At 43.7% G+C, this 27,237-nt stretch overlaps 2 protein-coding genes across 4 annotated transcripts; both read left to right on the forward strand.

The window, feature by feature from the left end:
- Positions 1 to 210: 210 nt before the first annotated feature.
- Nono (non-POU domain containing octamer binding) lies at positions 211 to 20,568 on the forward strand. Of its 2 annotated transcripts, XM_051141999.1 has the most exons (12): positions 211 to 331; positions 1,043 to 1,102; positions 9,527 to 9,692; positions 11,933 to 12,126; positions 13,885 to 14,186; positions 15,486 to 15,581; positions 15,831 to 16,027; positions 16,865 to 16,949; positions 17,409 to 17,511; positions 17,977 to 18,016; positions 18,637 to 18,746; positions 20,112 to 20,568. In XM_051141999.1, the coding sequence occupies exons 3-12, from the start codon at positions 9,536 to 9,538 to the stop codon at positions 20,244 to 20,246; spliced, it is 1,419 nt and encodes a 472-aa protein (XP_050997956.1). In that variant the 5' UTR covers positions 211 to 331; positions 1,043 to 1,102; positions 9,527 to 9,535; the 3' UTR covers positions 20,247 to 20,568. The 2 variants fall into 2 exon arrangements, with proteins under 2 accessions (XP_050997956.1, XP_050997957.1); XM_051142000.1 differs by lacking the exon at positions 1,043 to 1,102 and having other exon boundaries at positions 217 to 331.
- A 781-nt stretch (positions 20,569 to 21,349) lies between these two features.
- Itgb1bp2 (integrin subunit beta 1 binding protein 2) lies at positions 21,350 to 26,678 on the forward strand. 2 transcript variants are annotated; one of them, XM_051142001.1, is made up of 11 exons: positions 21,350 to 21,837; positions 22,072 to 22,121; positions 22,211 to 22,267; positions 22,346 to 22,491; positions 24,559 to 24,653; positions 24,757 to 24,815; positions 24,932 to 25,002; positions 25,091 to 25,190; positions 25,584 to 25,697; positions 25,935 to 25,997; positions 26,273 to 26,678. In XM_051142001.1, the coding sequence occupies exons 1-11, from the start codon at positions 21,774 to 21,776 to the stop codon at positions 26,504 to 26,506; spliced, it is 1,053 nt and encodes a 350-aa protein (XP_050997958.1). In that variant the 5' UTR covers positions 21,350 to 21,773; the 3' UTR covers positions 26,507 to 26,678. The 2 variants fall into 2 exon arrangements, with proteins under 2 accessions (XP_050997958.1, XP_050997960.1); XM_051142003.1 differs by lacking the exons at positions 22,072 to 22,121; positions 22,211 to 22,267.
- Positions 26,679 to 27,237: the final 559 nt, after the last annotated feature.

Genomic DNA, 27,237 nt, shown 5'->3' on the forward strand with positions numbered 1-27,237 from the left:
CCCCTTCCTTTTCCGTCTTTCGCGCAGCGCCTCTAGCGCATGCGCATAAGGTACAAAGCCTCGCTCTTTGTCCCCTGTCTGTCGTTCACAGGAACCCAAGGCTTTGACTGTCGGTAGCCAATAGAAACTAAGAAATGGCGGACAAACGCGTCCTTCTCAGGAGATAAACTTTGATTGGCAGTTCCTCTAGCCAATCAGGAACGCAACATTGACCCCCTCGGGAGGCACCGAATTCCGTCGGCTCGTTTCCGGCGGTCGCGCGCTCTTTTCTCGGGACGGTGGAGGCCGTGCGGCGTCGCCGTTACTCTGAGCAAAGAACTGTGGGCCGAGGGTGAGTTTTGGGGACGCGTCTGTGGTTGTTTCGGGGGTCGGGGGGAGCGTCTTGCGACGACCGGTGAAGGAGAGGGGTTCGGGCGAGGCCGAATTTGGACGGAGGATGTGGGCTCGAAGGCCTCGTGAGGCCTCTCCCCCCCCCCTCAGTGCAGGGCCTTCGCCGGCGAGCCGTGGGATTCGGCGCGCGCCCCGCTCCACGCCCGGGGCTTTGGCCGCGGCCTCTCCTGCTCCCCTGCCCCGGTCCTTTGTGCTACCCGCTTTGAATCTCAGCGACCCTAAGTTGGCGGCTTCCGAGTCGCCCGGGGCCAGAGGGCGCGGGGTCTATTATGCTAAAGCCGTGAAGTCGGGGTTAGGGAAGGAGGCGCGCTGCTTTGTCAGAGGCTCCTCCTCTCTATCCCCTGGAGGCGGTTAATTCCGAGAGGGCCATGGGGCCCCTGGAGCGATGGGGTTTTTTTTGTTTGTTTGTTTTGGTGGGCTTTTGTGTGTGTGTGTGAAAACGCCTTAAAGTTGAAAGTGCTAATTCAAAACCCCGTGGTGCTAAGTTGATGAAACACCCTCCACCCCACCCTTGTGCGCGCGCTTTTTGCCCAGCCATTTGTGGGCATCGCTTTTCCTAAATTAAACTGAAATTTGGGCCTTTACTTTCGAGTATTTTTCACTTTGTGGATGTCTTACTGTAAGCTGACACCTTTCTTTGTGTTTTTAACAGAAGTCGAGGTTAGAGAGGACTGGGAGACAGACACTTTTCTGTGTTCAAATCAAAGTCAAGGTAGGTGCAGGAGGTAGGGTTACCAGGTAAACTAAGGATGCTTCACATAGGCAACACTTTTCATGTTATTTAAGCCAACAAATTTTAGAAATCTAAAACTACAGTGTGACTGAGTGGTGTGCGTTCGAGGCCAGCCTGGTCGACATCCTGAGTTCCAGGACGGGCCTATGTAGAAAGACCCTGACTAAAAAAACGTTATTCATTAGTTGGGTGCCTTGGTCCACACCTTTATAATCGACAATTTAGGAAGAATTTAAGGATGACACTAGTTTAAATTCCTATTTCTTTTTCGAGACAGGCTTTCTCTGTGTAGCCTTGGCTTTCTGGACTCCCCAGGCTGGCCTGGAACTCACAGAGATCCGCCTGCCTCTGCCTCCCTGAGTGCTGGGATTAAAGGCGTGTGCCATCACTACCTGGTACTTTTTTTTTTTTCTCTCAAGATAGGGTTTCTCTGTGTAGCCTTGGCTGTCCTGGAGTCGATTTTGGAGACCAGGCAGGCCTTGAACTCACAGAGATCCACCTGCCTCTGCCTCCCCAGTGCTGAGATCACAGGCATGTGCCATCATGCCCGATAAATTCCTACTTGCTTCACCTGTTCCTGAACGATAGCTAAATGCATTGTGGTAGTATTTCACTTAGGCCTTAAAGTTAACCGCCCCTGTAAGATCAATAACTGTTACTCACCTGCACCATCTCCATCCTATCAGGTTGCAGAAGTTGGGTGACATAGCCAGTAAGTTTAAATTGAACAGAAGGCTTATTTGGAGCATGATGGTTGTTTCAGGGGTCAACAGATAGGGGTTCCATTCCTTACAGTGGTGTGGCTTTGGTTGGGTATTTTTTAAGGCTTGTTTTCCTTATTTAAAAGAAATAACAGCACTAAATGAAGTAATGCAGATGTAGCACATTGCCTAGATTTTATTTTTTGTTTTGTTTTTCAAGACAGGGCCTCTCTGTGTAGCCTTGGCTGTCCTGCACTCACTTTGTAGACCAGGCTGGCCTCGAACTCACAGAGATCTGCCTGCCTCTGGCTCCTGAGTTAGATTTTTTTTTTTTTTTTTGAGTCAGAGTGTCACCCACTATAATGGTCTGGCCATCACCATGTAGACTAGCTTGGCCTCCATTTCACAGAGATCCACCAACCTCAGAGCAGCTTCCTGAATGAGAGCTGATAAGGTATGCATCACCAAGTTTAGCCTGTTGCCTGGATTTTAATGAGCAGTGAATGTCGTATTTTGCAGAGTGTACTTCTAAAAATCAATTTTCACATGTATATGATTCATTCTGGTTACTCTTCCCCTTCATCCTCCTTATTCTTGCCCATCTCTCTGCCAGCCCCAGAATATCGCTGCCGCCCCCCCCCAAGAATAGACCTTTTTTTTTTTTCTTTTTGGTTTTTTGAGACAGGGTTTCTCTGTAGTCTTGGCTGTCCTGGACCCGCTTTGTAGACAGGCTGGCCTCAAACTCACAGTGATCCACCTGCCTCTGCCTCCCCAGTGTTGGGATAATAGGCGTGCGCCCGGCTAGAATAGACTTTCTAAAGCCAAAATACAACCTTCCTTGAAGTAAATGGTTTAGAATATATTTTTTTTTAAAGACATTGCCTTGCTGGGCTGTGGTGGTGCACACCTTTAATCCCAGCACTTGGGGGGCAGAGGCAGGCGGATCTCTTTTGAGTTCCAGGTCAGCCTGGACTACAAGTTAGTTCAAGACAGCCAAGGCTACACAGAGAAACGCTGTCTCAAATAAGTAAATAATTAAAAAGACATTGCCAAGGGCAGGCGAATCTCTTGAGTTCAAAAAACTTTTTTTAAAAAAGCATTGCCAAAAAAAAAAAAAAAAGAAAGAAAGAAAGAAAGGCATTGCCAGGTGTACACACCTTCCTAGCACTCAGGGAGGCTGAGGCAGGTGGATCTCTGTGAAAATAGAGATAGTTGTGAAAATGACAAATCAGCCACTGACTACTTTCGGGATAGAAGACTTTGAATATGAAAAGATTGTATTCTAATATCTTCCCCCATCTCCAACTGTTTCTGGTTTGGGCTTTTCATTTTTTTCTCTTTTTGTAGGAGGGAGAGGGAGTCTTGATGCATAGCCAGGGCTTTCCTGAAACTGTCTTATCGGCTTATCCAACCTTGAAATTATAAGTGTACATCAGCACATCGTGTCTTTTCAATTTTAAGACAGGTTCACACTGTAGCTAACCCATACTGACTTCAAACAGGTTAGAATTAATACTTAGTCTTAAAGTTTTTGTTTTTAATTTTTCAAACATTTCCTGATCCATGCTTGGTGATGCACACCTTTTTGGTTTTTCAAGACAGACAGGGTCTCTCTGTATAGCCTCACAGCGATTCCACTGCCTCTGCCTCCTGGCTGATGCACACCTTTAATCCCAGCACCGAGGAGGCAGAGGCAGGCAGATCTCTGAATTTGAGGCCAACCTGGTCTAGAGTTCCAGGAAACCCAGGGCTACACAGAGAAACCCGGTCTTGAAAAAAAAAGAAATCCTTTTATGAAAGAAAAGTCAAGACGCTTTATTTGTCATTAAACCACTACATCTGTTGATGACATTTAAAATTATAGGAAAAAAACTGAAAACAATCTAAATTACAATGGTAGTTTTAATTAGTGTATATCCTGATGTAGTTTATATAGGCGATTACAATTAAATTGACTTTGCAGAAATGAGGAAAAGCTGAACATCAAAAGGTGTGTTGCTGTTTCAACTAAAACAGTAACACCTCAGGAAATAAATAAGTAGAGATGGAAGTGGTGAAAGGGTTATTTAAAGAAATGCCTATATGCCCAAAGATAATATCTATGTGTGTTGATTTTAATAATGAAAACTAGAAAGAACCCAAAATGTCCAAAACAATTGGAGCTTGATTGACAGCTGAATATTATCAATTCATGTTAGTCTTTATAGTTTTTAATGGGTGATAGGGAGAGACAGGATCTCCCTATTAGCCCTGCTGGTCCTCTAACTTGCTATGTATCTTAAAGAAGGTTTAGAAACTACTACTTCTCTTTTTTTTTTTTTTTTTTTTTTTGAAGCAGGGTTTCTTTGTGTAGTCTTGGCTGTCCTGGACTCCATTTGTAAAGCAGGCTGGCCTTGAACTCACAGAGATCTGCCTGCCTCTGCCTCCTGAGTGCTGGGCCCGGCTAGAAACTTCTTTTTTAAGATTTGTTATGTATACAGTGCGCTCCCTGCATGTTCACCTGCATGCCACAAGAGGGTATTAGTTCACCTTATAGATGGTTGTAAGCCACCATGTGGTTAATAGGAATTGAACTCAAGACCCTGGAAGGGCAGTCAGTTTCCTTAACCTCTGAGCCATCTCTCCAGACCCCAAAACTGGTTTCTTTTTGTAATTTTTGGGGTTGGGTTGCTTGGTTAATTTGGTTTGGTTTTTGAGACAGTTTCTTTGTGTAGCCATGGCTGACCTGGAAAACTAGCTCTGTAGACCAGCCTGGCCTCAAACTTAGAGCCACCTGTCTCTGCCTCCTCAGTACTGGGATAAAAGGTATGTGCCACCACTACCTGGCATATTGTTTTAAAGCTATTTTAAATTAGATGTGTTCATTTTTTTTAATGTGTGGGTGTCTCAGCTGTATGTCTGTATCACATGTGTCCATGGAGGTCAAAAGAACTGGAGTTATAGGTAGTTGTGATGCACCATGTGGGTGCTGGGAATTTAACTGGGGTCCTCTGCAAGCGCAGCTAGTGTTGTTAACCTCTAAACTACCTCTTCAGCTTCCCACAAACTGGCTTCTTTAATGTGCAACTTCAAATAGAAAACAGTGGAAGCTGAAGAGATGGCTAAGCTGTTAAGAGCACCTACTGTTCTTACAGAGGACCTGAGTTCAGTTCTCAGCCACTATGTCAGGTGGCTTTACAAGTCCCTGTAACTCCAGCTCCAGGGGCTGCCATGCCCTCTTCAGGCACTGTACTTGCATACACAGAACCTCACAGACACACAAACACATAATGGAAAAGAGAATTTTAAAAAATCTATATTAATGACTAGAAGATTGTATTAGGGTTCACTAGGGGAACAGAATGGATAGAATGAATCTACATATAAATATAAAGGGTATCTATTAGAGTGATTTACAGGCTGTGGTCTTAGTTCAACAATGGCTGTCTACCAATGAAAAGTAGTAGTTCTTTCTGTCCATTAGGCTGGATGTCTCAGTTGGTCTTCAGTATACACTTGAATGCTGAAGGAAACCTTAATGCCAGTCAAAGAAGGGACTTGGCATTGAGATTGAGGGCAAGCCGGCAAAGAAAGAAAGCTTCCTTCTTCCATGTCCTTTATATATAGGTTGCCACCAGAAGGTGTGGCCAAGATTAAAAGTACGTCTTCCCACTTCAGATGATTTAATTAAAAGAAAATCCCTCACAGGTGTACCCAGCCTCTTGGGTTTTAGTTAATTCCAGATGTAGTCAAGTTGACAACCAAGAATAGCCATCACAAAGGCTGTACTAGAATGTTAACAGTAGCTCTTACTTGGCATGAGGTTTTGTGTTTTTTTTTTTTCCAAGATTTTTATGGCCTTTAATACCACCACTCAGGAGGCAAAGGCAAGTGGATTGCTGTGAATTTGAGGCCAGCCTGGTCTACAAAGCAAGTCCAGGACAGCCAAGGCTACACAGAGAAACCCTGTTGAAAAGCAAAAAAAAAAAACCACAACAACAAAAGATTATTTATTATGTATACAGTGTTTTTGCATTGCATATACACCTGCAGGCCAGAAGAGGGCACCAGATCACATTATAGATGGCTGTGAGCCACCATGTGGTTGCTAGAAATTGAACTCAGGACCTCTGGAAGAGTAATCAGTTTCCCTAACCTCTGAGCCATTTCTCCAGCCTCTAGTGTGGGTTTTTAAAATTTATATCTGTATGTGGGTATTTGCACATGAAGATACCCAAGACAGTCAGTGGTAGCTGATTCCCCAGAGCTGGAGTTAAAAAGACATTTGTAAATTGTCCAATGTGGGTGTTAGGAGTGGATTGTTTTTTTTTCCTCTTCTCCCTCCTGGTCTCTGTAGCCTAGGTTGCCCCTGAACTCATGAGTTCCTGTCTCAGCATCTTATTAGAGTGCTGGGAGTATAGGCACGTGCCACACAATGGCTGCCTGGGTTTGTGGCTTAATTTGTTTGTTTTGTTTTGTTTCTTTCCCTGAGACAGGATTTCCCTGTGTAACCTTGGCTGTCCTGGGCTCACTTTGTAGACCAGGCTGGCCTCGAACTCACATTGATTTGCCTGCCTCTGCCTCCCAAGTGCTGGGATTGAAAGCATATGCCACTGAGGCCCCCTCAATTTTATAAATAACCAATTTTTAAAAAATGTATTGCATAAAATGTTTTGCCTGCATGTACACATGCACACCAGAAGAGGGCACCAGATCTCATTACAGATGTTTATGAGCCACCATGTGGTTGTTGAGAATTAAACTCAGTTGGTCTGGAAGAGCAGCCAGTGTCCTTAACCACTGAGCCATCTCTCCAGCCCTTGGTTTTTTTTTTTGTTTGTTTGTTTTGTTTTGTTTTTTAAATTCAAAAGCCAGGCATGGGTTCCAGGCCAGCTGGGTCTTATGTGGACCCTGTCTCAAACTTAAACAGCTAGGCATGTGTGCCTTTAATCCCAGCACTCTGGTAGATAGGTAAGTTCAAGGCTAGCCTGGTCTATGCAATAAACTCCACTATAGCCAGAACTACATAGAGAGGCCCTGTCTCAACAACAAGAAAAATTAATGTCTATGTATGTTGGGTAAGAGGACAACTTGTGAGAGTCAGTTCACAACTATGAAGGTCCCAGGGTTGAACTCAAGTTTTTCTTGTTTGTTTTGTTTTTTTCAAGACAGGGTTTCTCTGTGTAGCCTTGGCTGTCCTAGCCTCACTCTGTAGACCAGGTTGGCCTCGAACTCAGCAATCTGCCTGCCTATCCCTCTGGAGCGCTGGGATTAAAGGTGTGCACCACCAAGCCCGGCCTGAACTCAGGTTGTTAATAAGTACCTTATTACAGTTTCTGGTGCTTTGTGACATTGCTGAGAAATGTGATTGAAATCTGAGAATTCGCGTGGCATGATAGCACACGTCTTTAATTCCTGTGCTTGGGAGGCAGAGGCAGGCTGAGTTTGTGGGCAGCCTGATCTACTGAGCAAGCTCTAGGATAGCTAGGGCTATAGAGAAACCCTGTCGTCTCAAAAACAAACTAAAAAGATGAGCCAGAAATGTTATGAGAATCAAGTCTAAGCCTAAATGTCAGCTTTTCAGTGAGATAACTCAATCATATTCAGCCCCTGGCACCTAGTGTATTCCTTATCTCAGTTTTTGTATTTTCTTGGCATTTAATCTCTTAAGTCCTGTGTGATTTGCTTATATCTATTTTGTTATTCAAAAAAAGGAGGCTTTAAAGGCCAAAATATGTGCATCTAGAATAGCACCCAGCAAAAATAGGCATTCATTTAATATTTGTTTTGTTGTTTTTCAAGACAGGGTTTCTCTGTGTAGCTTTGGCTGTCCTGGGACTCATTTGAGATGGACAATTTCCGCAACCCACTCTGGGTAGATCATTCCTGAACGCCCTCTCCCCTGCATCCCTCATGCTCAGGGGTCAGAATGATTGGGGTTTTGTTGTTGTTTGTTCGTTTGTTTTTTGGAGACAGGGTTTCTCTGTGTAGCCTTGGCTGTCCTGGACTCACTTTGTAGACCAGGCTGGCCTTGAACTCACAGAGATCTGCCTGCCTCTGCCTTTCGATTGCTGGGACTAAAGGCGTGTGCCACCACCGCCCGGCTCACTGAATGTTTGTTAAACGAATCGGTGACATGAAAAATTATCAGTAGTCTATGAGCAAGACAGGTACTTCTATTATTATTTTTTGTCTGTATACTATTCCTTTATCTTTTGAACAATCAAAGTTTTCTCTCCGTTTCATGTACACAGACTATGTAGCCCTCAATTTTAAGTGTCATATGATCCCTATCATGTAAATGTTTGAAAAATTTAGTATGACCTACTTTAATATTTGGTAATCAGTCATTTTTATTGCCCATCTCCATAAAGGCCATTACAGTGAATATTTTCATGGCCACACCTTAAACTTTTTTTTCTGTTTTTGTTTTTTAATATTTAATTATTATTTTATAACTTGAAAATGTGTGGGTGTTTTGCCTGAGTGTGTATGTATCTCTTAAAATAGAAAAAAATTTTAGGCAGTATATTTGGATCACACTTCCCCTAGCTCCTAGATCCTTTCCACCCATCGAACTCCAAACCCCCTCCACCCTTTCACACACCCTACAAAAAGGGAAACCAGGCTGTGAAGCCATCTGACGTTGCTGTTAGGAACTGAACTCTGCCTATTTCCAAATGCCAGAAGTGGACAGTTGGTTTTGTTTTTAATATTTGTTTCTCTTTTACTTTGCTAGAAATATAACTTCAGGTCACTCATCTTGGGTTCATTCATAATCTGTTTTCTCAAGCCCTAGTTTAAGGAAGTGCCTATGATATATTGGTTCTTTTATTTAAGTAATCATACATTTTACTACCATGATTAAGAATTACTGGCTCAGCAGTAGTGGCACATGCCTTTAATCCCAGTACTTGAGAGGCAGAACAGCCTGGTCTAGAGTTGAGTTTCAGGACAGCCAGAGCTACACTGAGAAACCCTGTCTTGAAAAAAAAAATTACTAGAAAGATGGCTGAGTCATTAGGAGTACTTGTTGCTTTTTCAGAATACCTGAGTTTGATTTCCAGCAACTATATGGCAGCTTACAACTGTAACTCCAGTTCCAGAGCCCTCTACTAGGCCTCAAAGGATGTAAGACACACAATACACCTGTTACATAAACATGTATGCAAATGAAAGACACACAATACACCTGTTACATAGACATGCATATGCCTGTAATGAGTTATTTGTTAATCCTCACAGCCATATCAAGGAGCAGAAACTTGGATGCCTGCTTATAACAGCAGAGGAAACTAGTGTTCCTATGTAGTGTATAGTATTAGGGCTGTAATTCAAACCTAAGTTTTCCTTTTGGTTTTTATTTTTTTGCGACAGGGTTTCTCTCTAGCCCTAGCTATCCTGGACTCTGTAGAGCAGGCTGGCCTTGAACTCACAGAGATCCGCCTGCCTCTGCCTTCCTGAGTGCTGGGATTAAAGGTATGGGCTACCATACCTGGCTCAAACCTAAGTTTTCAGTCCTAGACATTCTTCACTGAATTTTGTAGTACCTACAGTAAGCTTTGCTTAAGTGATTGAGAAGATCAAGACTTTTGGACTTTGTTTTGTTTACTTTCTGCCATATATATTATGTAGAGTCTCTTCATCCCAGACTGATTTTGTTTGTTTATTGGAGACAGGGTCTCTGTAATCCAGGAATATGACATTGCACACTTTGCTTTAGGGTGCAGAAATGCAGAGCAATAAAGCCTTTAACCTGGAGAAGCAGAACCATACTCCCAGGAAGCACCATCAGCATCACCATCAGCAGCACCAGCCGCAGCCGCAGCAACAGCAACAGCAGCCGCCCCCTCCAATGCCTGCCAACGGCCAGCAGGCCAGCAGCCAGAGTAAGAAGACGCTGAGTGAGGGATAGAAATGGGTTCTCTTGGGAATGGTTTCGTGGGTTTTAGATTGATCTCTTGGGATTATAAGTGAACAGGCCTTTGATAGCATACTTTTGATATTTTTACTTTTTGGGGGGGTGGAGGTTCAAGTTAGGGTTTCTCCATGTAGCCCTGGCACTGTCCTGAACTCACTTTTGTAGATCAGGCTGGCCTTAAACTCACAGATATCCACCTGCCTCTGCCTCCTGAGTGCTGGGATTAAAGGCGTGTACCACCATCCCGCCCTTTTCAGGTAGGATCTTGTCTTGTAGCCCTGGCTGCTGGTTTACAACTTCCCCTATGATTCCCTCCTAAGTGTTGGGGTTTAAGGGCATATGTGTGCTGTCATATTTCATATACTGGTTTTTGTTTAATAAAATATATTTTATTTTATGTGTATGAATGTTTTGCCTGCTATATGTGTGTTCCTCATGCTCATGGAGGTCAGAAGAGGTCATTGGATCTTCTGGGTCTGGAGCCTTTTTTTTTTTTTTTTTTAAGATGGTTGTCAGCTGCCATGTTGATGCTGGGGATCAAACCTGCATCCTCTGAAAGATGAATAAGTACTTTTAACTGCTGAGCCAGTGTTTTATTATAAAAGGGGGTTGATATCTGACAAAGGAGCAGAGATCAATGGAGTATAGGCTACTCTGTCATATTGGTTTATTTTGTTCCCAAACAAAAGTCTGTATGTACTCTGGGTCTTTAGAAATAGTAATCAAAGGATTTAAGAGAAAAATTTAAGGCTTAATAGAGAGTTAACTATAAGACTTTGTGGCCCGTGCTCAGCCCACCTTGAATCTGTAAAGTTTTTTTATGTTGTCATTGTTTGTTTGTTTTTGTTTTTGTTTTTTCGAGACAGGGTCTCTTTGTATAGCCTTGACTGTCCCGGACTCACTTTGTAGACCAGGCTGGCCTCAAACTCACAGCGATCCTCCTGCCTCTGCCTCCTCTGAGTGCTGGGATTAAAGGTGCGTGCCACCACCGCCCAGCTGTATGTTGTCTTTCTTTTAGGAAGCTGAGTACCTACCTATAAGAGTAGGAACCTGGTGGGATGAGGGCAGCTAGAGAAATGGTGTGGTGTTTAAGAGCACTTCTTGCTCTTCCAGAGGCCTTGAGTTAGGTTCCTAGCACCTACATAAGGCATCTTATTACCAATTGTAACTCCTATTCTAGGGAATCCAGCATCCTTTTCTCACTCCATGGTACACATGGCACATAGTCACATTCACGCACACACACACTTAAGTCTTTTTTAAGCTAGAGATAATAGAAGTAGAGACTGGTGAGGTGGCTTAGTAGTTAAAACCTATACTGCTGTTAGAAGATCTAGGTTCCATTCTGGACACTTATATCAGGTGCCTCACAACTACCTGTAACTACAGTTCCAGAGGGACCTTCTGCATATAAACTCATCCAGGCAGGCACACATACAGTTTATTTACACACATACAAACAGTAGGGCTCAGCGGGGGACTCAACTCTTAAAAGCATAAACCTGAGGACCTGAGTTCTGGAACCTACTGTGGAAAGAAAAACCCAACTCCTAAAAGTTGCCCTCTGGCCTTCACATGTATGCCACACATGTTCATGCCCATATATACATCATACATACCTGATAATTTTTTTAAATACCAAAGCTTACTACAAAAATATTTATTACTCATTTTTATATATAACCTGTCAATTGTGAAGATTGGAAATTGGTTAAGAAAATACAGTGGTTTTTTTGTTTTGTTTTGTTTTTGTTTTTTAAAGCAGACATAAGTCGGCTTGGTATATTTATTTACTTATTGCCATGTTGCTATACCATTTGATCATTTGCCTCTGATTAGCTAGCTTAGGTTCTGGATCATAGTTGGGATGTTAAGTTCTTTGGTCCCTTCAAGCTGCTTTTGTGTTTGTTTTAAGATTTATTATGTATCAGTGCTCTATGTTCATGTATACCTGCAGGCCAGAAGAGGGCATTAGATCACATCATAGATGGTGGTTACTGGGACTTGATCTCAGGACCTCTGTAAGAGCAGTCAGTGCTCCTAATCTGAGCCATCTCTCTAGCCCTGCTTTCATCTTCTAAAATGCAATTTTCTGATGAGTTGACTAGGTCGTATTGGGAAAAGTGGTATTTGTCTTCCGTCATAGGAGCAATGTTGAGGATATAATTAGTTCTTTACCCAGTCTTTTGATTGACTGTCTTCTTTCAGATGAAGGCTTGACTATTGACCTAAAGAATTTTAGGAAACCAGGAGAGAAGACCTTCACCCAACGTAGCCGTCTCTTTGTGGGCAATCTTCCCCCTGACATCACTGAGGAGGAAATGAGGAAACTTTTTGAGAAGTATGGGAAAGCAGGAGAAGTTTTCATTCATAAGGATAAAGGCTTTGGCTTCATTCGCTTGGTGAGTAACTATAAGCTTTGGGGCATATACTTTGAAAAATAGGGAAGACTGGGGAGTGAATATGGAAAAAGTAGCAGTGAAAATAATTACATTGTCTATATGATAATAGTTGGTGGTTTTATTTTTTGTTTTTGGTTGTCTGAGTTCCAGCTGTCCTGGAACTAGCACTGTAGGCCAGGCTAGCCTTGAACTCAAAAAGATCTGCCTGCCTCTGTCTATGTAGTGCTAGGTTTACAGGTGTGCACCACCAATGCCTGGCCTTTATGCTAATAGTTAATGATAACAAAAAGATTTCTTTTCCTTCAGGCTTGAAGGCGAATATAGATTTGTCGAGAATACAAGGGCTAAAGTAGGTTGGGGTTATGTTTGGTTTCAGATCTCATTATGTAACCCCTGGCTGTGCTTGAACTTGCAGACTACTACCTCTACTTTCTAAGTGCTGGATGACACACATGTACCACCATGCTTGGTTTAAGGGAAAGTGAAGTTATTTTAGTGATTATAGAGGCTTATATAATTTACTTCCAAAGTTCTTGTATGTGTGTTGTCTTGTTCTTCAAAGACCTGAGGGGACAAGCTACTTTTATCTTTTCAAAATCTTTTAATATTAGTTAAGTGGCTGGGCATGGTGCCACTTGTATAATCCTAGCACTTGGGAAGCAGAGGCAGGTTGATCACTGTGAGTAAAGAGAGTCCAGGACAGCCAAGATAATGGGGAAACCCTGTCTCAAAAAACTAAATTAAATGGATTCCTATTTTCTTTCTCGGGAAGGCACTTGGGGATCAAATGCAGACTCCTGTACTTATTAGGTAAATGTACTACCACTCAGTAGTACTTCCAATTGTACCAAATCTAACTGCTGGTCTTATTTCTTAAATCTGGTTTGATTTAGGAATACTTTTTGAGAAAGAAGCATTTTACCTCTATAAATGAGGAGCAAAGTGTGACAAGAGCTCCAGATGATGGTTGAACTTAGTTTTCATTCCTACCTACCACTAACGCAATCCCATAAGCAAGTCATTTTCTTAAAATACTTCCTTAGGGCCGGGCGGTGGTGGCGCACGCCTTTAATCCCAGCACTCGGGAGGCAGAGGCAGGCGGATCGCTATGGGTTCGAGGCCAGCCTGGTCTACAAAGCCAAGGCTACACAGAGAAACCCTGTCTCCAAAAACAAAAACAAAAAAAATACTTCCTTAGTTCTGTGAAGTAGCAAAGAGACGTCCTGTCAAAGTTTTCTGGTTCTAAAGCTTGGACAGGGATTTGATGCCCCTTTTGGACCTCTATGGGCACCAGGCACACTTGTACATAAATATATATGAAGTTAAAACATTAATACACATAAAGTAAATATTCCCATTTGGCTAGGTGTGGTGGCACACACCTTTAATCCTAGCACTCAGGAGGCAGAGGCTTGTGGATCACTGAGTTTGAGGCCAGCCTGGTCTAGAGAGTGAGTTCAGGACAGCCAAGGCCACACAGAGAAACCCTGTTTTGGGGAAAAAATTTATTTGAAGACAAGCAATTCTGGTATGTTTGTGGAAATTAAAATATTCTGACTGCTGTATTGTTAGGCATACATCTGTGACTGCTGTGGGCTCACTCTGTAGACTAGGCTAGTCTAGAGATGTGCCTGCTTCTACCTCCTGAATGATGGAATTAAAGGCATGTGCCACTATAACCCAGGGTTTTTTGAGGGACATTTTGTTGATGGCTGCTTAGTTGATTTGCTAAATTCTAATTTTTTTTGTTTTCCCCAGGAAACACGAACCCTAGCAGAAATTGCCAAAGTGGAGCTGGACAATATGCCACTCCGTGGAAAGCAGCTGCGCGTGCGCTTTGCTTGTCATAGTGCATCCCTTACAGTCCGCAATCTTCCTCAGTATGTGTCCAACGAACTGCTGGAAGAAGCCTTTTCCGTGTTTGGCCAGGTGGAGAGAGCTGTGGTCATTGTAGATGACCGAGGAAGGCCCTCTGGGAAAGGCATTGTTGAGTTCTCAGGGAAGCCAGCTGCTCGGAAAGCTCTGGACAGATGCAGTGAAGGGTCCTTCTTGCTAACCACGTAAGTAGTTTTGAGACAATGGTTTTGAGTTCCTTACTCTTTCTTTTATATGCAGAGTTTACATCTAGTAACATGTTTTTATTTTCATTTAAAGGCTTAATACTAACTCAGCATTTCTAACAGTTTTCAATGGGATCCTAAATGGTTAATGTATCTGCGCGCATGTGAGGAGTCAGAATAACTTTAAGGAGCCGGTATTCTCTTTCCACCTTTATATGTGTTCCAGGACCAAGCTCAGGTTGCCTAGCCTGCATGAGCAAATTCCTTTATCCATCAATGGCCCTGGATTTTAAATTAATGGAAGTGGTATAAAGATAACTTTTCAGGCTAGAGTAGTGCCTCAGAGGTTAAGAGTGCTGGCTGCTCTTGCAGAGGACCTGTAATTGATTCTCAGCATCCACATGTTGGCTCAAAGCCATCTGTAACTTCAGTTCTAAGGGATCCGATGCCTGCTTAGTACACATGGAATAATAATAGCTTTTCTCTGGGAATAGTAGCCCATGCCTGTAGTTGCAGCATTTCAGCTTCAGAGGCAAAAGAACTATGACCTCAAGGTTACCTGGAGCTAACTTGTCTATGATCACTTGGAAGGCAGAGAGATATGAGGCTCTGGAGTAAATGTCATCCCCATCTCTACAACAAGCTGGAAGTAGCCAGGCATGGTGGCGCACACCTTTAATCCCAGCACTCGGGAGGCAGATCGCTATGAGTTCGAGGACAGCCTGGTCTACAAAGCGAGTCCAGGAGAGCCAGGGCTACACAGAGAAACCTTGTCTCAGAAAACAAAAACAAAAACAAAAAAACAAACAAACAAAACAAAACTGGAAGTTAGCCTGGGATAGGTGAAGTTTTAGAATTCTGGTAATTGTTCTGTTGAATGTATTTTATCTAGGCATTTTCCCTCCTTCGTTTTCTGGAGTTACCAAATATATTAGATAACTCTACCTACTCGGCTTTTAACAGTTTGAGACTATTTCAAAGATCTGAAACTTGGCTCCTTCTGGGCTGTTAACCCCAAATTATTATCCATAATGCCAGTAAGAAGGACTTGGTTACTTGGAGTTAGGTATAAAAACCTCTTCAGAAATCTGTTTAGATGCGGTGGTTCACATCTATAATCCCAGCTCTTGGAAGGCTGAAGCAGAAGGGATGCCATTAACCTGAGACCAGCCTAGTTTACAGTATGAATCCTTGCCAAATTCTCATTTTTTTTAAAGTGTTGTAGTTGTCCAGTTCTGAAGGTATAGGGAGCATGTTTATTGGGTATGACTTCATTAATACTAACTTTCTTTTACCCAGATTTCCTCGGCCTGTGACTGTGGAGCCTATGGACCAGTTAGATGATGAAGAGGGACTTCCAGAGAAGCTGGTTATAAAAAACCAGCAATTTCACAAGTGTGTGGTCCAGATATATTGATTCTTATGCTTTTCTGGGGTGGGGTAGGGTGTGTGTTTATATGTATGGTGCTGGTAGCTTGAGCCCAGGGCCTTAACATATTTGACTACATCTCCATCCCCTGGTTATTTTCCTGATCTTGACACTTTACAGGGGTGTCTAAAAAAGAGGCATGTCTTTATTGTATATTTATGTTCACTTGGCCCTTAAAGAATGTGATTCTAAGGAATCTTGTTTATTGTCTGTAGGGAGCGAGAACAGCCACCCAGATTTGCACAGCCCGGGTCCTTTGAATATGAGTATGCCATGCGCTGGAAGGCACTCATTGAGATGGAGAAGCAACAGCAGGATCAAGTGGACCGTAACATCAAGGAGGCTCGTGAGAAGCTGGAAATGGAGATGGAGGCGGCACGCCATGAGCACCAGGTTATGCTAATGAGGCAGGGTGAGTTTAGTTGTAAAACTAGAGTACATATCAAATGCCATTTTTTCTTCAATCATTTCTTTGTTCCCAGTAGAAAAAGACATAAATTTCTGCTGTTATTCCCTGAACTACTTTGTTGATCCTGGTTGGGAAATGGATTTGGAGATTTGGTATAGAATACTGGATGGATTCTATAAAGAAGGAGATGATCAAGTTTTGAGTTTACTTGGATAGTCATTCTGGCATTACCTACTATCTTAGTTAAGGGTTCTGTTGCTGTGATAAAACACCATGACCAAAAGCAACTTGAGGAGGAAAGGGTTTCTTTTGTCTTAAAGTCACAAGTAACTACATCATTGAGAGAGGCTAGGGTAGGAACTCAAGTAGGGCAAAGACCTGGAGGCAGGAAGTGGTGTAGAGGTGCTGTTTATTAGGTTGCTCCCATACCTTGTCTAGCATGCTTTCGTTTTTGTTTTGTTTTGGGATTTTTGAGGGGGGGGGGAGTTTTGTCTCTTTGTGGCATGGTTTCTCTGTGTAGCCCTGGCTATCCTGGAACTAGTTCTATACACTAGACTGGCCCTAGACTGGCCTTGAACTCAAGCTCCACCTGCCTCTAACACTGAGTGCTGGTGTTAAAGGCAGGTGCTACCATGCCTGCTCACTCATCGTGAGCTCAGCCCTTGCACACCAATCAAGAAAGTGTACTACAGGCTTGTCCACTGACCACTCTCAATTGATGTTCCCTCTTCCAAAATGACTAGTTAGCTTGTGTCTGGTTGACATCTTTGCTTTGTGGGTATTTATGGGAAATTATTGTGTATATGTAACAAGAACCAAAAAGTGTCAATGTGTTGCTAGATTTGATGAGGCGTCAAGAAGAGCTCCGGAGAATGGAGGAGCTGCATAACCAAGAGGTTCAGAAACGAAAGCAGCTAGAGCTCCGGTAAGTTTTAATTAAACATTTATTTTTATATATATATATATTTCTTTGGGGGCCTGGGCATATGCCACAATGTTTATTCTCTATATGATCCTAGAACTTGATCTTGGTCATCAGCCTAGAGAGAATGCACCTTTACACACTGAACCACATCACTAGCCTTGAACCCTCTTTTTTTTTTTTCTGACAACTCCAAAGAGTCATGCTTCTTTACTTCTCACCAAGTGTTTGTTGCTTCTCAGGTTCTCCCTTTGGGTACATGGGGTTTTTTGTTGAATTGCCTTAGGTCTTCACTAAAAAGAGCTGAACACTGGTCTCTTAGTCTCTTTGGCTGATTCCCTTGTCCTAGCAAGCTATGCTGGCTTCTAGTAGGCTTGTCTCTTTGTCTTAATCTTCCTATTCAAGTGCTCTACTCATTTTCTGGAATGCCTTTTATTTTTAAATATCTTGATAACTCTCTAGGCAGGAAGAGGAGCGCAGGCGCCGTGAGGAAGAAATGCGGCGACAACAAGAAGAAATGATGCGACGACAGCAGGAAGGATTCAAGGGAACCTTCCCTGATGCGGTATATCTCCCATGTGCCTATGATATGCCAGGCCAGTCTTGATAAGACAGACCTACCATGAAATGTCTGTTGGGATACCAGGTTATGGCCAGTTTTTCTATGCTACAAAAATTTCTTTTAGGGAAAAAAAAAAGTGTTGGTAGGAATTGAAGGGAAGCTGTTGCCATTGTTTTTTATTCATATCCAATGATGAGAGAGAAATTGAGTCCTATAGCAGACTTTGGCTAATCCACTGCTACCCTTGTACTTAGATGGTTTGCAGCCCTAAGAAGAAATTAGCTGTTTCTTGCTCTGTCACCTTTTTGTTCCTAATAGAAGATCCTAATTTGTTACCCAAAGTCACTACAAATGGCAAGCGGGCATTAGTATGTCATCACTGTTTACTTCCCTTTGTGTTGTCATCAATGGGGGTTGTAATGGAGTACCTGTTGTCTTGAACTGTATTGAGTATATATTGTTTTTCAGAGAGAACAAGAGATAAGGATGGGCCAAATGGCCATGGGAGGTAAGGACTTAAGAATTAATTAGTTCTGGTTGTCCTTTGGGGAGGATAAAGGATAGTTACAGAAGAAGAGCAGCAGGTATCCAGGAATCAAAGAACCACCTGCCTGGTTTTGTTTTTTAGGTTGGCTGCCTAGTTACTGTGATCTGCTTGTTTCTGCCCCATAAAACAAGGGGTAGCAAGCATGTACAGCCCTGCCCAGCTCTCTTTTCTTTTGACACAGGCTCTTACTGTGTAACAGCCCTGGCTGTCCTGAACTCACTCAGGCTGTCGTCAAACTCACAGAGATCCTCCAGTCTCTGCCTCCCATGTAGTACTGGGATTAAAGGTGTGTGCCACCACGCCTGGCTTTTAATGTGTGAACCCAGGATTAAACTCAGCTCCTTGTATTTGCAGAACCTTCTTTTTCTTTTCTTTCTTTCAGATCTGATTTCTCATGAGTTATGGGGCTTCCTCCTCATCCACGTTTAAAGGACTTGACATTTCTTGCAACAATAGGACTTTTAGGCTGGGAGTGGGGGATTGTTGGCATTTTAGTCTATAGATCATTCTGACTTATTCTTTTTGGTAGGGGAAGAGGCTAATAACTCTTTCCCCTATAGTGATCACACTATCTGCTTTAGGTGCTATGGGCATGAACAATAGAGGCGCCATGCCCCCTGCTCCTGTGCCAACTGGTACTCCAGCTCCTCCAGGACCTGCCACTATGATGCCAGATGGAACCCTGGGATTGGTAATAAATTACAGGGCTTCATAGTAATTGTAAATAGTGGTAGGGAGAGTTTCTCAATTTCTGGGGTCGTGTGTGTGTGTGTGTGTGTGTGTGTGTGTGTGTGTGTGTGTGTGTTTGTAGATATGTATACATATGAGTGTAGTGCTTGTGTCATTCCTCATTGGCCATCCATGACCTGGGATTTGCCAATTAGGCTAGGCTGACTGGTCTTTGTGCCCCCCAAAATCCTCTGATCTCTGCTTTCCTAGTGCTAGGATTGTAAATACAAGCCTGCATACCCTGCCTCCCGCCTTTTGACATTGGCTGCTGAGAAATTAAACTTACATCCTCAAGCTTGCAGAAGCAGCACTTTACCTGACTAAGCTATTTGCCCAGCATCTCCTACCTCTGAGTTTACTTTGATTTTGGTAGATGCCGATCTTCAAGGCTATTGGTATTCATAAAATGTAACGTAAGATCTTGAAGGGGTGGTGTGCATAACCCAACCCAGGATTTGATGTATGCTAGGCAAGTATTCTGCTATCTCATATTCCTGGTCCTTTAGTTTTTAATCTTGAGAAAATTCATTATCATATGCTATTTTCACAATATCCTCTGTCTGACTACCAGACTGATTAACTGTTACAGTTGCTATCGTTAGTAAACAAGTTACTTTTTTGTTTGGTTTTTGAGATAGTTTCTGTAGTACTGGTTGTCCTGGAGTTCACTATGTAGACCAGGCTGGCCTTGAACTCAGATCACAGAGGTGCTCCTGCTTCTACCTCCCAAATACATGTGCCACCATGTCTGGCTAGCATGTTGCTCTTTAGAGGGGGAAGTCAAGAAAAAGTTAGATAATACAATGTATAACATGTAAAACCAGTGTCCTCATGGTTAATAAAGCCCAGATTGAATAGGCCAAAACTGAATAGACTTAAGGTTGCTAGAGGATGATAACATGTTCTTCCTGGCTCAGAAAAAAAGGAACTGGTTAGAACTTATACAAACTAGGATTTTTTTTTTCTTCTTTGGTTTTTTCAAGATGGTTTATGTATCCTTGACTGTCCTAGACTCACTCTAGACCAGGCTGGCCTTGAACTCAGCCTCTGCCTCCTGAGTGCTGGGATTAAATGCATGAGCCACCACCGCCTGGCCCAAACTAGGAAACATGGAAAAAAGCTAAAGATGACTGAATGGAGGAGCCATAACTAGCACATCCTTCCCTTTCCTCTCAGGGTTTTCTACTAGAGCTCTACACAGACTTGGTTGCCTGCCCCTAGCAGTCAGGAAGGGGTCTTGAATAATTAAGTAGACATGGCCTCTAGTGGGAAGACCTTAGACGAGCCAGAAGCAGATTCTATTGTAATATTCTCTTTCTCTTTTAAGACCCCTCCAACAACTGAACGTTTCGGCCAAGCTGCTACAATGGAAGGAATTGGAGCAATTGGTGGAACTCCTCCTGCATTCAACCGTCCAGCTCCAGGAGCTGAATTTGCTCCAAATAAACGCCGCCGTTATTAAATAAAGTTGCAGTGTCTAGTTTCCCGCAACCCTTAAAAGAAGAGCCCTTTTTGGACTAGCCAGAATTCTACCCTGGAAAAGTGTTAGGGATTCTTCCCAATAGATAGGTCTTCCCTGCCTGTACCACTCTAGGGAGTATGCTTGGAGGCAGAGGGCAAGGGAGGGGTGGTATTTTTAACAAATCAAAGTCTGGTATATTACTTTATCAAGTCTGTCTGGAGCATTCCTGAAGTGTACTGGTTGTTGGAGGGCCTGGAGAACCATAGGAAAATGGACTCAGAACTCCATTAATCTTGATCATTCCTATTTCCTTCCTTCCTTTCTTTCTCCATCACGTTTTAAATAATTTTTCATTTGTATTCCCTTCAACCCCAGAGGCACTGCCATATATATATATATATATGTGTGTGTGTGTGTGTGTATATATATATATATATGCCACAAAACCTAAACATCTTCCAATGACCTAGCCCAATTCCTCCATTCACTCCCAGGTGAGAATTCAGACAAATGTCCACAGAGGTTACAGCATATACACGGTTCTGTTATATCTCATATGTGACCCCTTCATGTCCTAAGGAAGACATTTTCTCTTTAGAGGTTTTCATTTTAGTATATCTTTTAAAAATCTTGTGTTACTTGCCTCCATCTTTTTCTTGGATGAGGACTACCCAAGAATCAGTGACCTTTTGTGTCTATGATGTTGCTGTTCACAGCTTTTCTTGATAGGCCTGGTGCAGTCTTGGTCACAGGGTTGCTGTGTTGAAGGTCTGACAGTAGCTCTTGGCCTTGCCTATCTTAGGTAGTTATGCTGTGCATTTTTTTATTGGTGTACTATGATTTGTTCCTGATACATTCAATTTGAAATTTTTCCGAGAAATGGAGCAGTAATGCAGCATCACCTTATTAAAATACATTTGAAGCCTTTTAATTTTCTGTGCTGTTTTTTGATGGAGAAGGGGGGGGAATTCTGCTTTGGGAGGTGTATACACAGTGGTGTAATCTTTGCAACCTTTTGTTTGAAATACTAAAACAACAAACATGGGTGGGGTGGGGAGATGCAGGGTGGAGTGGCTGGGATGCTATTGGCACTGCTTCAAGGTAATGGCAACGGCAGGCAAGCTATTCCAAATGGCAGAAGGTGGAGGGGTTGTACCCATACCCACGTAGGGACCGAGGATCTTAATTAGTATTTTGTTTCTAAGCAGCTGCTGGCATGTCAGAGGCTTGGAATTGGCAACATTTAAAACTGCTGTAGTTACTGACCTCACCCAAGTTCCAAGGGCTCTTCTTCCTGATCCTTTTTTTCCTGAGCCTCAGAGCTAAAATGCTCTGGAGCACTATGCTATTGGCTGGAAAGACCAACTGAAGTTCCCTTGCCCATGTTTGGAGGTGGACGCCTCCTGAACTAAAGATAGAAACAGCTGGCCCTTCTAGGCAGCTAAAAGCCTCCAGACGAAGAGGTGTTCCCCACTCTGCAGCCAGACTCCTTGAAATACCCTTTGAGTAAGCTCTACCAACGCCTCCATGTCTCTGCTTTGCCATAACAAAGGCTGTGGCCAACACTTTGACCCCAGTACCAATCTCCCTGGTGAGTAAATAATGGCTCTCAGGGGTTTTGAATGGGTGTTAGGGGTTGTTCAGCTGTGGGACTGGCTATTGGGAACAGAACAAAAACTGGGCATAATTGGTCTGGGTGATCTTCAGTTTGGTGGTTTACTTTCCACATTCTATGAAGTGCCATTAACATGAGCCTGGAGAAAATGTGAGGGATGCTATCTGATGGTTCTCTTCCCTGCCTTGACTTTTCTGCTGGTATCAACAGATTCCTGTCTCTATCACTCTGGGGTCCCTATCTTTCATGATGCACTTAAGGTGAGGAATAGGTGATGGGAGCCTAGCAAGAACATTTCCCCAAGGAAATAGCCAGAAGATCTAAGCTGATCTGGGTTTCTTGTTATCAGGGTTGGTCCTGCTGCCAAAAGCGAACTGTAGATTTCTCTGAGTTCTTAAACATCAAGGTAAACCCTTTACTTCCTTGGATTTGGCTCCCTATAGAAGAATTCTACCTCTAATCCTTATCTCCTTATCTGTACTAGGGCTGTACTGTGGGACCACACTGTGCTGAGAAGCTTCCTGAGGTCCCTCCTCAGCCTGCTGGCCCTGCCACAAGTTCACTTCAGGAGCAAAAACCTCTGAATACAATTCCTAAGTCAGCAGAGACCTTGCTCCGTGAAAGGCCTAAGTAAAGAGTCCCCGGGGGCTTTTGCCTACATCCATGCAGCTTCCTAGGAATTAGTGGCTCACTGGGGTTTGGAAAATGGGGGTTAGCGATGTGAGCAGGGTCATGTGTTGGTTTGCGGAATGCATTTTTTGTGTAGGGAAAATTTGTGTCAAGAAAAGTCCTTTGCTATAAGTGTAAAGATGACGGAATAGGTACCTTCTAGGGATTAGATAGCCCTTCAAATCCATACTTAGTATATGGCAGAATAGTGTTTTGATTTTGTTGAGATAGGCTGTCAGGCCAGGCTTGAACTCAATCCTCTTGCCCTAACTTCCTGAATGTTGAGATTACAAGTGTGCACTACCACACTTGAGAATGGAGTGAGATTTTTTTGTTGTGCATTTTCTGTTTTTAATGATTATTAATTAGGATGGATAATAATGGGTTTCATTCTCACTTTTGGGGGGAGTTTGAGACAAGGTTTCTCTGTGTAGCCACTATGTAGACCAGGCTGGCCTCGAACTCCCAGTGATCTGCCTGCCTCTGCTGGGATTAAAGGTGTGCGCCACCACGCCTGGCTCATTCTCACATTTTAATAGGTGTATCATTGTACCTTGTTCATGCCCCCACCAACACACCTCTATTGTTAGGTTTTTGGTTTTTTGAGAGAGGGTTCCTTGGTGTAGCCCTAGCTGCCCTGGACTTGCTTTGTAGACCAGGCTGGCCTCGAATTCACAGAGATCCGCCTGTTCCTGCCTCCCCAAGTGCTGAGATTATAGGCATGAACCACTGCGCCCACCTTTGAAGAGAAATTTTACAGCTTTTTGTTTTGTTGCCTCACTCCTGTAATCCCAGTACTCAGAATGCTGAGTCAGCAAGATTGTTGTGGCTATTGGGCTGGCCTGGGCTACAGAAAAAGCAATGCTGGATATGTTGTTTTGTGCTTGTACATCTCAACACTTAGGAGGCAGAAATAGCAAGGTCACCACAGGTCTGAGGCTGCTCTGTTCCCTACAGTGAGCTTCAGGCCAGTCATGGTTACCAAGTGATAACCCTGCCTCAAAACACAATAAAAGAGCCAGTAGTATAACTCAACAGTTAAGGTTATTCCTACATAATCCTGATGAGCTGAGTTTGATCCCTGAAACCTACATAAAGACTGAAAGAGAGAACTGAATTTACAAAGTTGTCCTCTGACCACCGCACATGTGCTATAGTATGCATGTCCCTACACTAATTACTTATTAATAAATTAATAAACTAAAATTTATTATTAGAATAATAAAATCAAATGCTCAACATTTTATTTCAATTTCTCTTTGAGACAGGGTAGCCCCAACTGGCTAGGAATTCAGAGATCTACTTGGCTTGGCCTTGAGAGTGAGTGCTGAGATGCCTTACTTAAAAAGCTAAATCATATATTTTTTTTTCTTAAATGTGTGTGTGTGTGTGATTATAGGTGGTTGTAAGCCACTTGCTGTAGGTGCTGGGAACTGAACCCAGGTCTTCTACAAGAGCAACAAGCCTCCCCCGACTAGCCTCCCCTCCAGCCATCTCTCCAGTCCTTTAAAAAGCTATGTCTGGCGGAATATGGTGGCACACACCTTTAATCCCAGCACTCAGGAAGGCAGAGGCAGGCGGATCTCTGTGAGTTCAAGGCCAGCCTGGTCTACAAAGTGAGTCCACTACAGCCAGGGATGTTACACAGAGAAACCCTGTCTCAAAACAAAAACGATGTTTTAGGTTTTTATAGCTACATCTTACGTCACAGAAGTAGTAGTAGCAAGGCAGGAAGCTGCAGGGAATAATACAAGAAAGTCCACAGTCAGAGGAAGAGGAAGTGATACAGTTCTGCAGAGAAATGTGGGAAGAGTGGAAGCAACCAACCTCGAAGCCCTGGGTGCTTTGCCAGGCTTCTCAAATATGCATGACCACAGAGATGAAAATGACCAAAGGAGTTGCTACCTGACTTTTCTGACCCTGACTCACTTTCCCCAGACTTATTTGATTTTACTACTATGGGTAGGGGTGCTAGAGCTGTTAATTGTGATGAGTGGATAAGAACAAAATGTCTGCTTAAACCTCTAGGTCAGAGATGCCTCCCAAACTGCTACCCCTTATTATATCTCAAGCCCTGGGAGTGGCGTTGGAGCAGAAGGAACTAGACCAGGGACCTGGAGCAGGTAGGTAGGTCTTTAACAGGACAGGTCTCAAAGACTGGACTTTGCTGTAAGTGGCGGCAGGCTGGGAGAAATAGACAGGTTCCTGACTATTTCTTTTGCCCAGGACTTGACAGTAGTCTGATCTGGACTGGTTCCAGCTGCCAGAACCCAGGATGTGATGCTGTGAGTGAGAGGTTTGGGGAGGGGGCCCTCCAACATGTGGTGAGAGGTACCTGAGGGATGCCTGGGTATAGGCAGGAATCTGAATGAATGAGCTGATTCTCCTTTGGCCTTGTTAGGTTTACCAAGGCCCCGAGAGTGACGCTACACCATGTACCTACCACCCAGGGGCACCTCGCTTTCATGAGGGGTAAGGAGGGACTGGGCAGGTTTCTCCCAATATAGATGAGTAAGAGTTTGGGGGGGTAGAATTCAAATAAATTCTGCTTCTCCCTCAGGATGAAGTCTTGGAGCTGTTGTGGTATCCAGACTCTGGATTTTGGGGCATTCCTGGCACAGCCCGGATGCAGAGTTGGAAGACATGATTGGGCAAAGCAGGTAAGCTCCATCTTTCCTTTTGTTGTTGTTGTTTTCTGAGACAGGGTTTCTCTGTGTAGCCCTGGCTGTCCTGGACTCGCTTTGTAGACCAGACTGGCCTCGAACTCACAGCGATCTGCCTGCCTCTGCCTCCCAGCTCCACCTTTCCTAATAAACACTTGGCTAGGACCAGTTACAGAGATACACTCTCCTCCTAGTACCTTATGGCTGGCCTCTCTAGCTTCTTCCTTTAATACAAATCAAGTAAGATTCTGCTCTTTAGCCCTCTCTAGCGCAGACTCTTGGCAATGTGAAGTAGTTAACTTTTTTGAGGTTTCGTGTATCTTTATACCCCGTGAAACTAAACTCCTCTTGTGTTAGTTGCTGCTTTTCACTGTCCTTATCTCTCTTCAGCTACCAGCATCTTGCCGCCATGATTGGCACCAGACAGATTCCTTGGTAGTGCTGACTGTATACGGCCAGATTCCACTTCCTGCATTCAACTGGGTGAAAGCCAGTCAAACTGAGGTGAGGAACCATGTGAGGCAGGCCGGGGGCCTGGTGAACTCTGGTGGAGGCGCAGTCTTATGGGGGGAGGTGCTGAAAGGTGTCGTTCTTTAGGTTCCGCAGTCCCCAGGGAGAAGTGAGCATTATTACACCAGGGTGGCCTGGCTGGCCTCTGGGTCTCGCCTCTCGCCTGCTTCTGCAGTAATGACGTTTTCTGACCTTCTGGGGTTGATACTACCCTTAATTCTTTTCTCCCAGCTTCATGCCCACATTGTCTTTGACGGTAACCGTGTGTTCCAAGCACAAATGAAGCTCTGGGGGGTAAGTGGAGAGAACTGGGCAGAGGCAAGGGAGGTGGATAGCATAAAAGGAGGGCCAGATTGAGTTGATAGAAGGTATGCTGAAAGAGTTGCCATGGGAACATAGAGGGATTCCTTCTGGAAGGCTGTGGTTTTCCTCTTTCCTTTCCTCTCCCTTCCCGCAGCCCTTCCCCATCACACTCCTGCCTGCCTCTTTCTTTTTTCGTTCTTATTCATCACCACTCCAGTCCCAAATCTGTGATGTCTTCATTCTTTCTGTCTTTCCCTCCTCCTCAGGTCATAAACGTGGAACAGAGCTCTGTCTCTTTGATGCCATCACGGGTTGAAATCTCCCTGGTCAAGGCTGACCCAGGATCCTGGGCCCAGCTGGAGCACCCCGATTCACTAGCTGAGAAGGCTAGGGCAGGGGTTCTGCTAGAGATGGATGAGGAAGAGCCTGAGGATTCAGATGATGACCTGAGCTGGACAGAGGAGGAGGAGGAAGAGGAGGAAGAAGCTATGAGGGAATAGGAACAGTAGATAGTTGTGTTTCTAGGTAGACCCTGGGTGACCTCCTTAGAATCTCAGAGACCGTGTGGTATCATTGAGTATCAGGAGGCTAAAGGAAGAGAAAACAAACAAAACTGTCCAAACTGTGCTGCTGTTCCCCTAAATAAATCTTATATTCTGCAGTTTCACATAAGTGTCATCTCTCTCTTCATGCAAGAGTGGATTCAGCCCCGCCCCGCCCCACTCTGCCCCATCCCCACTTTGCTGTGTGTTTGACACACAATTGGAAACAAGCACATTCATGTGCGCTCTCTGTTCCTCACCAGGCACTTACTGAGTACTTCCCATGTGTCTGGTTCCATGTTAGGTGGTTTCCAGATAGCTGAGAAACAAGCTTGTTTATTTCTCTCAAGACAAAGATGAGCTGGGCATGGCACATGCCTGTAGCCCCACCACTAAGGAAGTGAAGCCAGATGCCAGGAGTTCTAGCTGATCTTGCCCTACATAGTGGATTGGAGGGCAGCCTAGGCTACGTGAAACCTTGTCTTCCAAACTTGTCTGAAGAAAAGGAACAAAAAGAAAACAAAGAAACAACACTCTAAGCTGGCTCTAATGGCTAACACATCTGTAAGTCCAAGCCCAGCACCGAGGTAGAAAAAAAGGCCAACCTGGACTACAGAGTGAATCCCATGCCACCCTGTACTAAATTGATCTCAAAATAAACAAAGTCATTCTTTCTAGCCAAGTATAGT

Source organism: Acomys russatus, chromosome X (genome assembly GCF_903995435.1).
Source record: "Acomys russatus chromosome X, mAcoRus1.1, whole genome shotgun sequence".
In the NCBI taxonomy this organism is placed as follows: domain Eukaryota; kingdom Metazoa; phylum Chordata; class Mammalia; order Rodentia; family Muridae; genus Acomys; species Acomys russatus.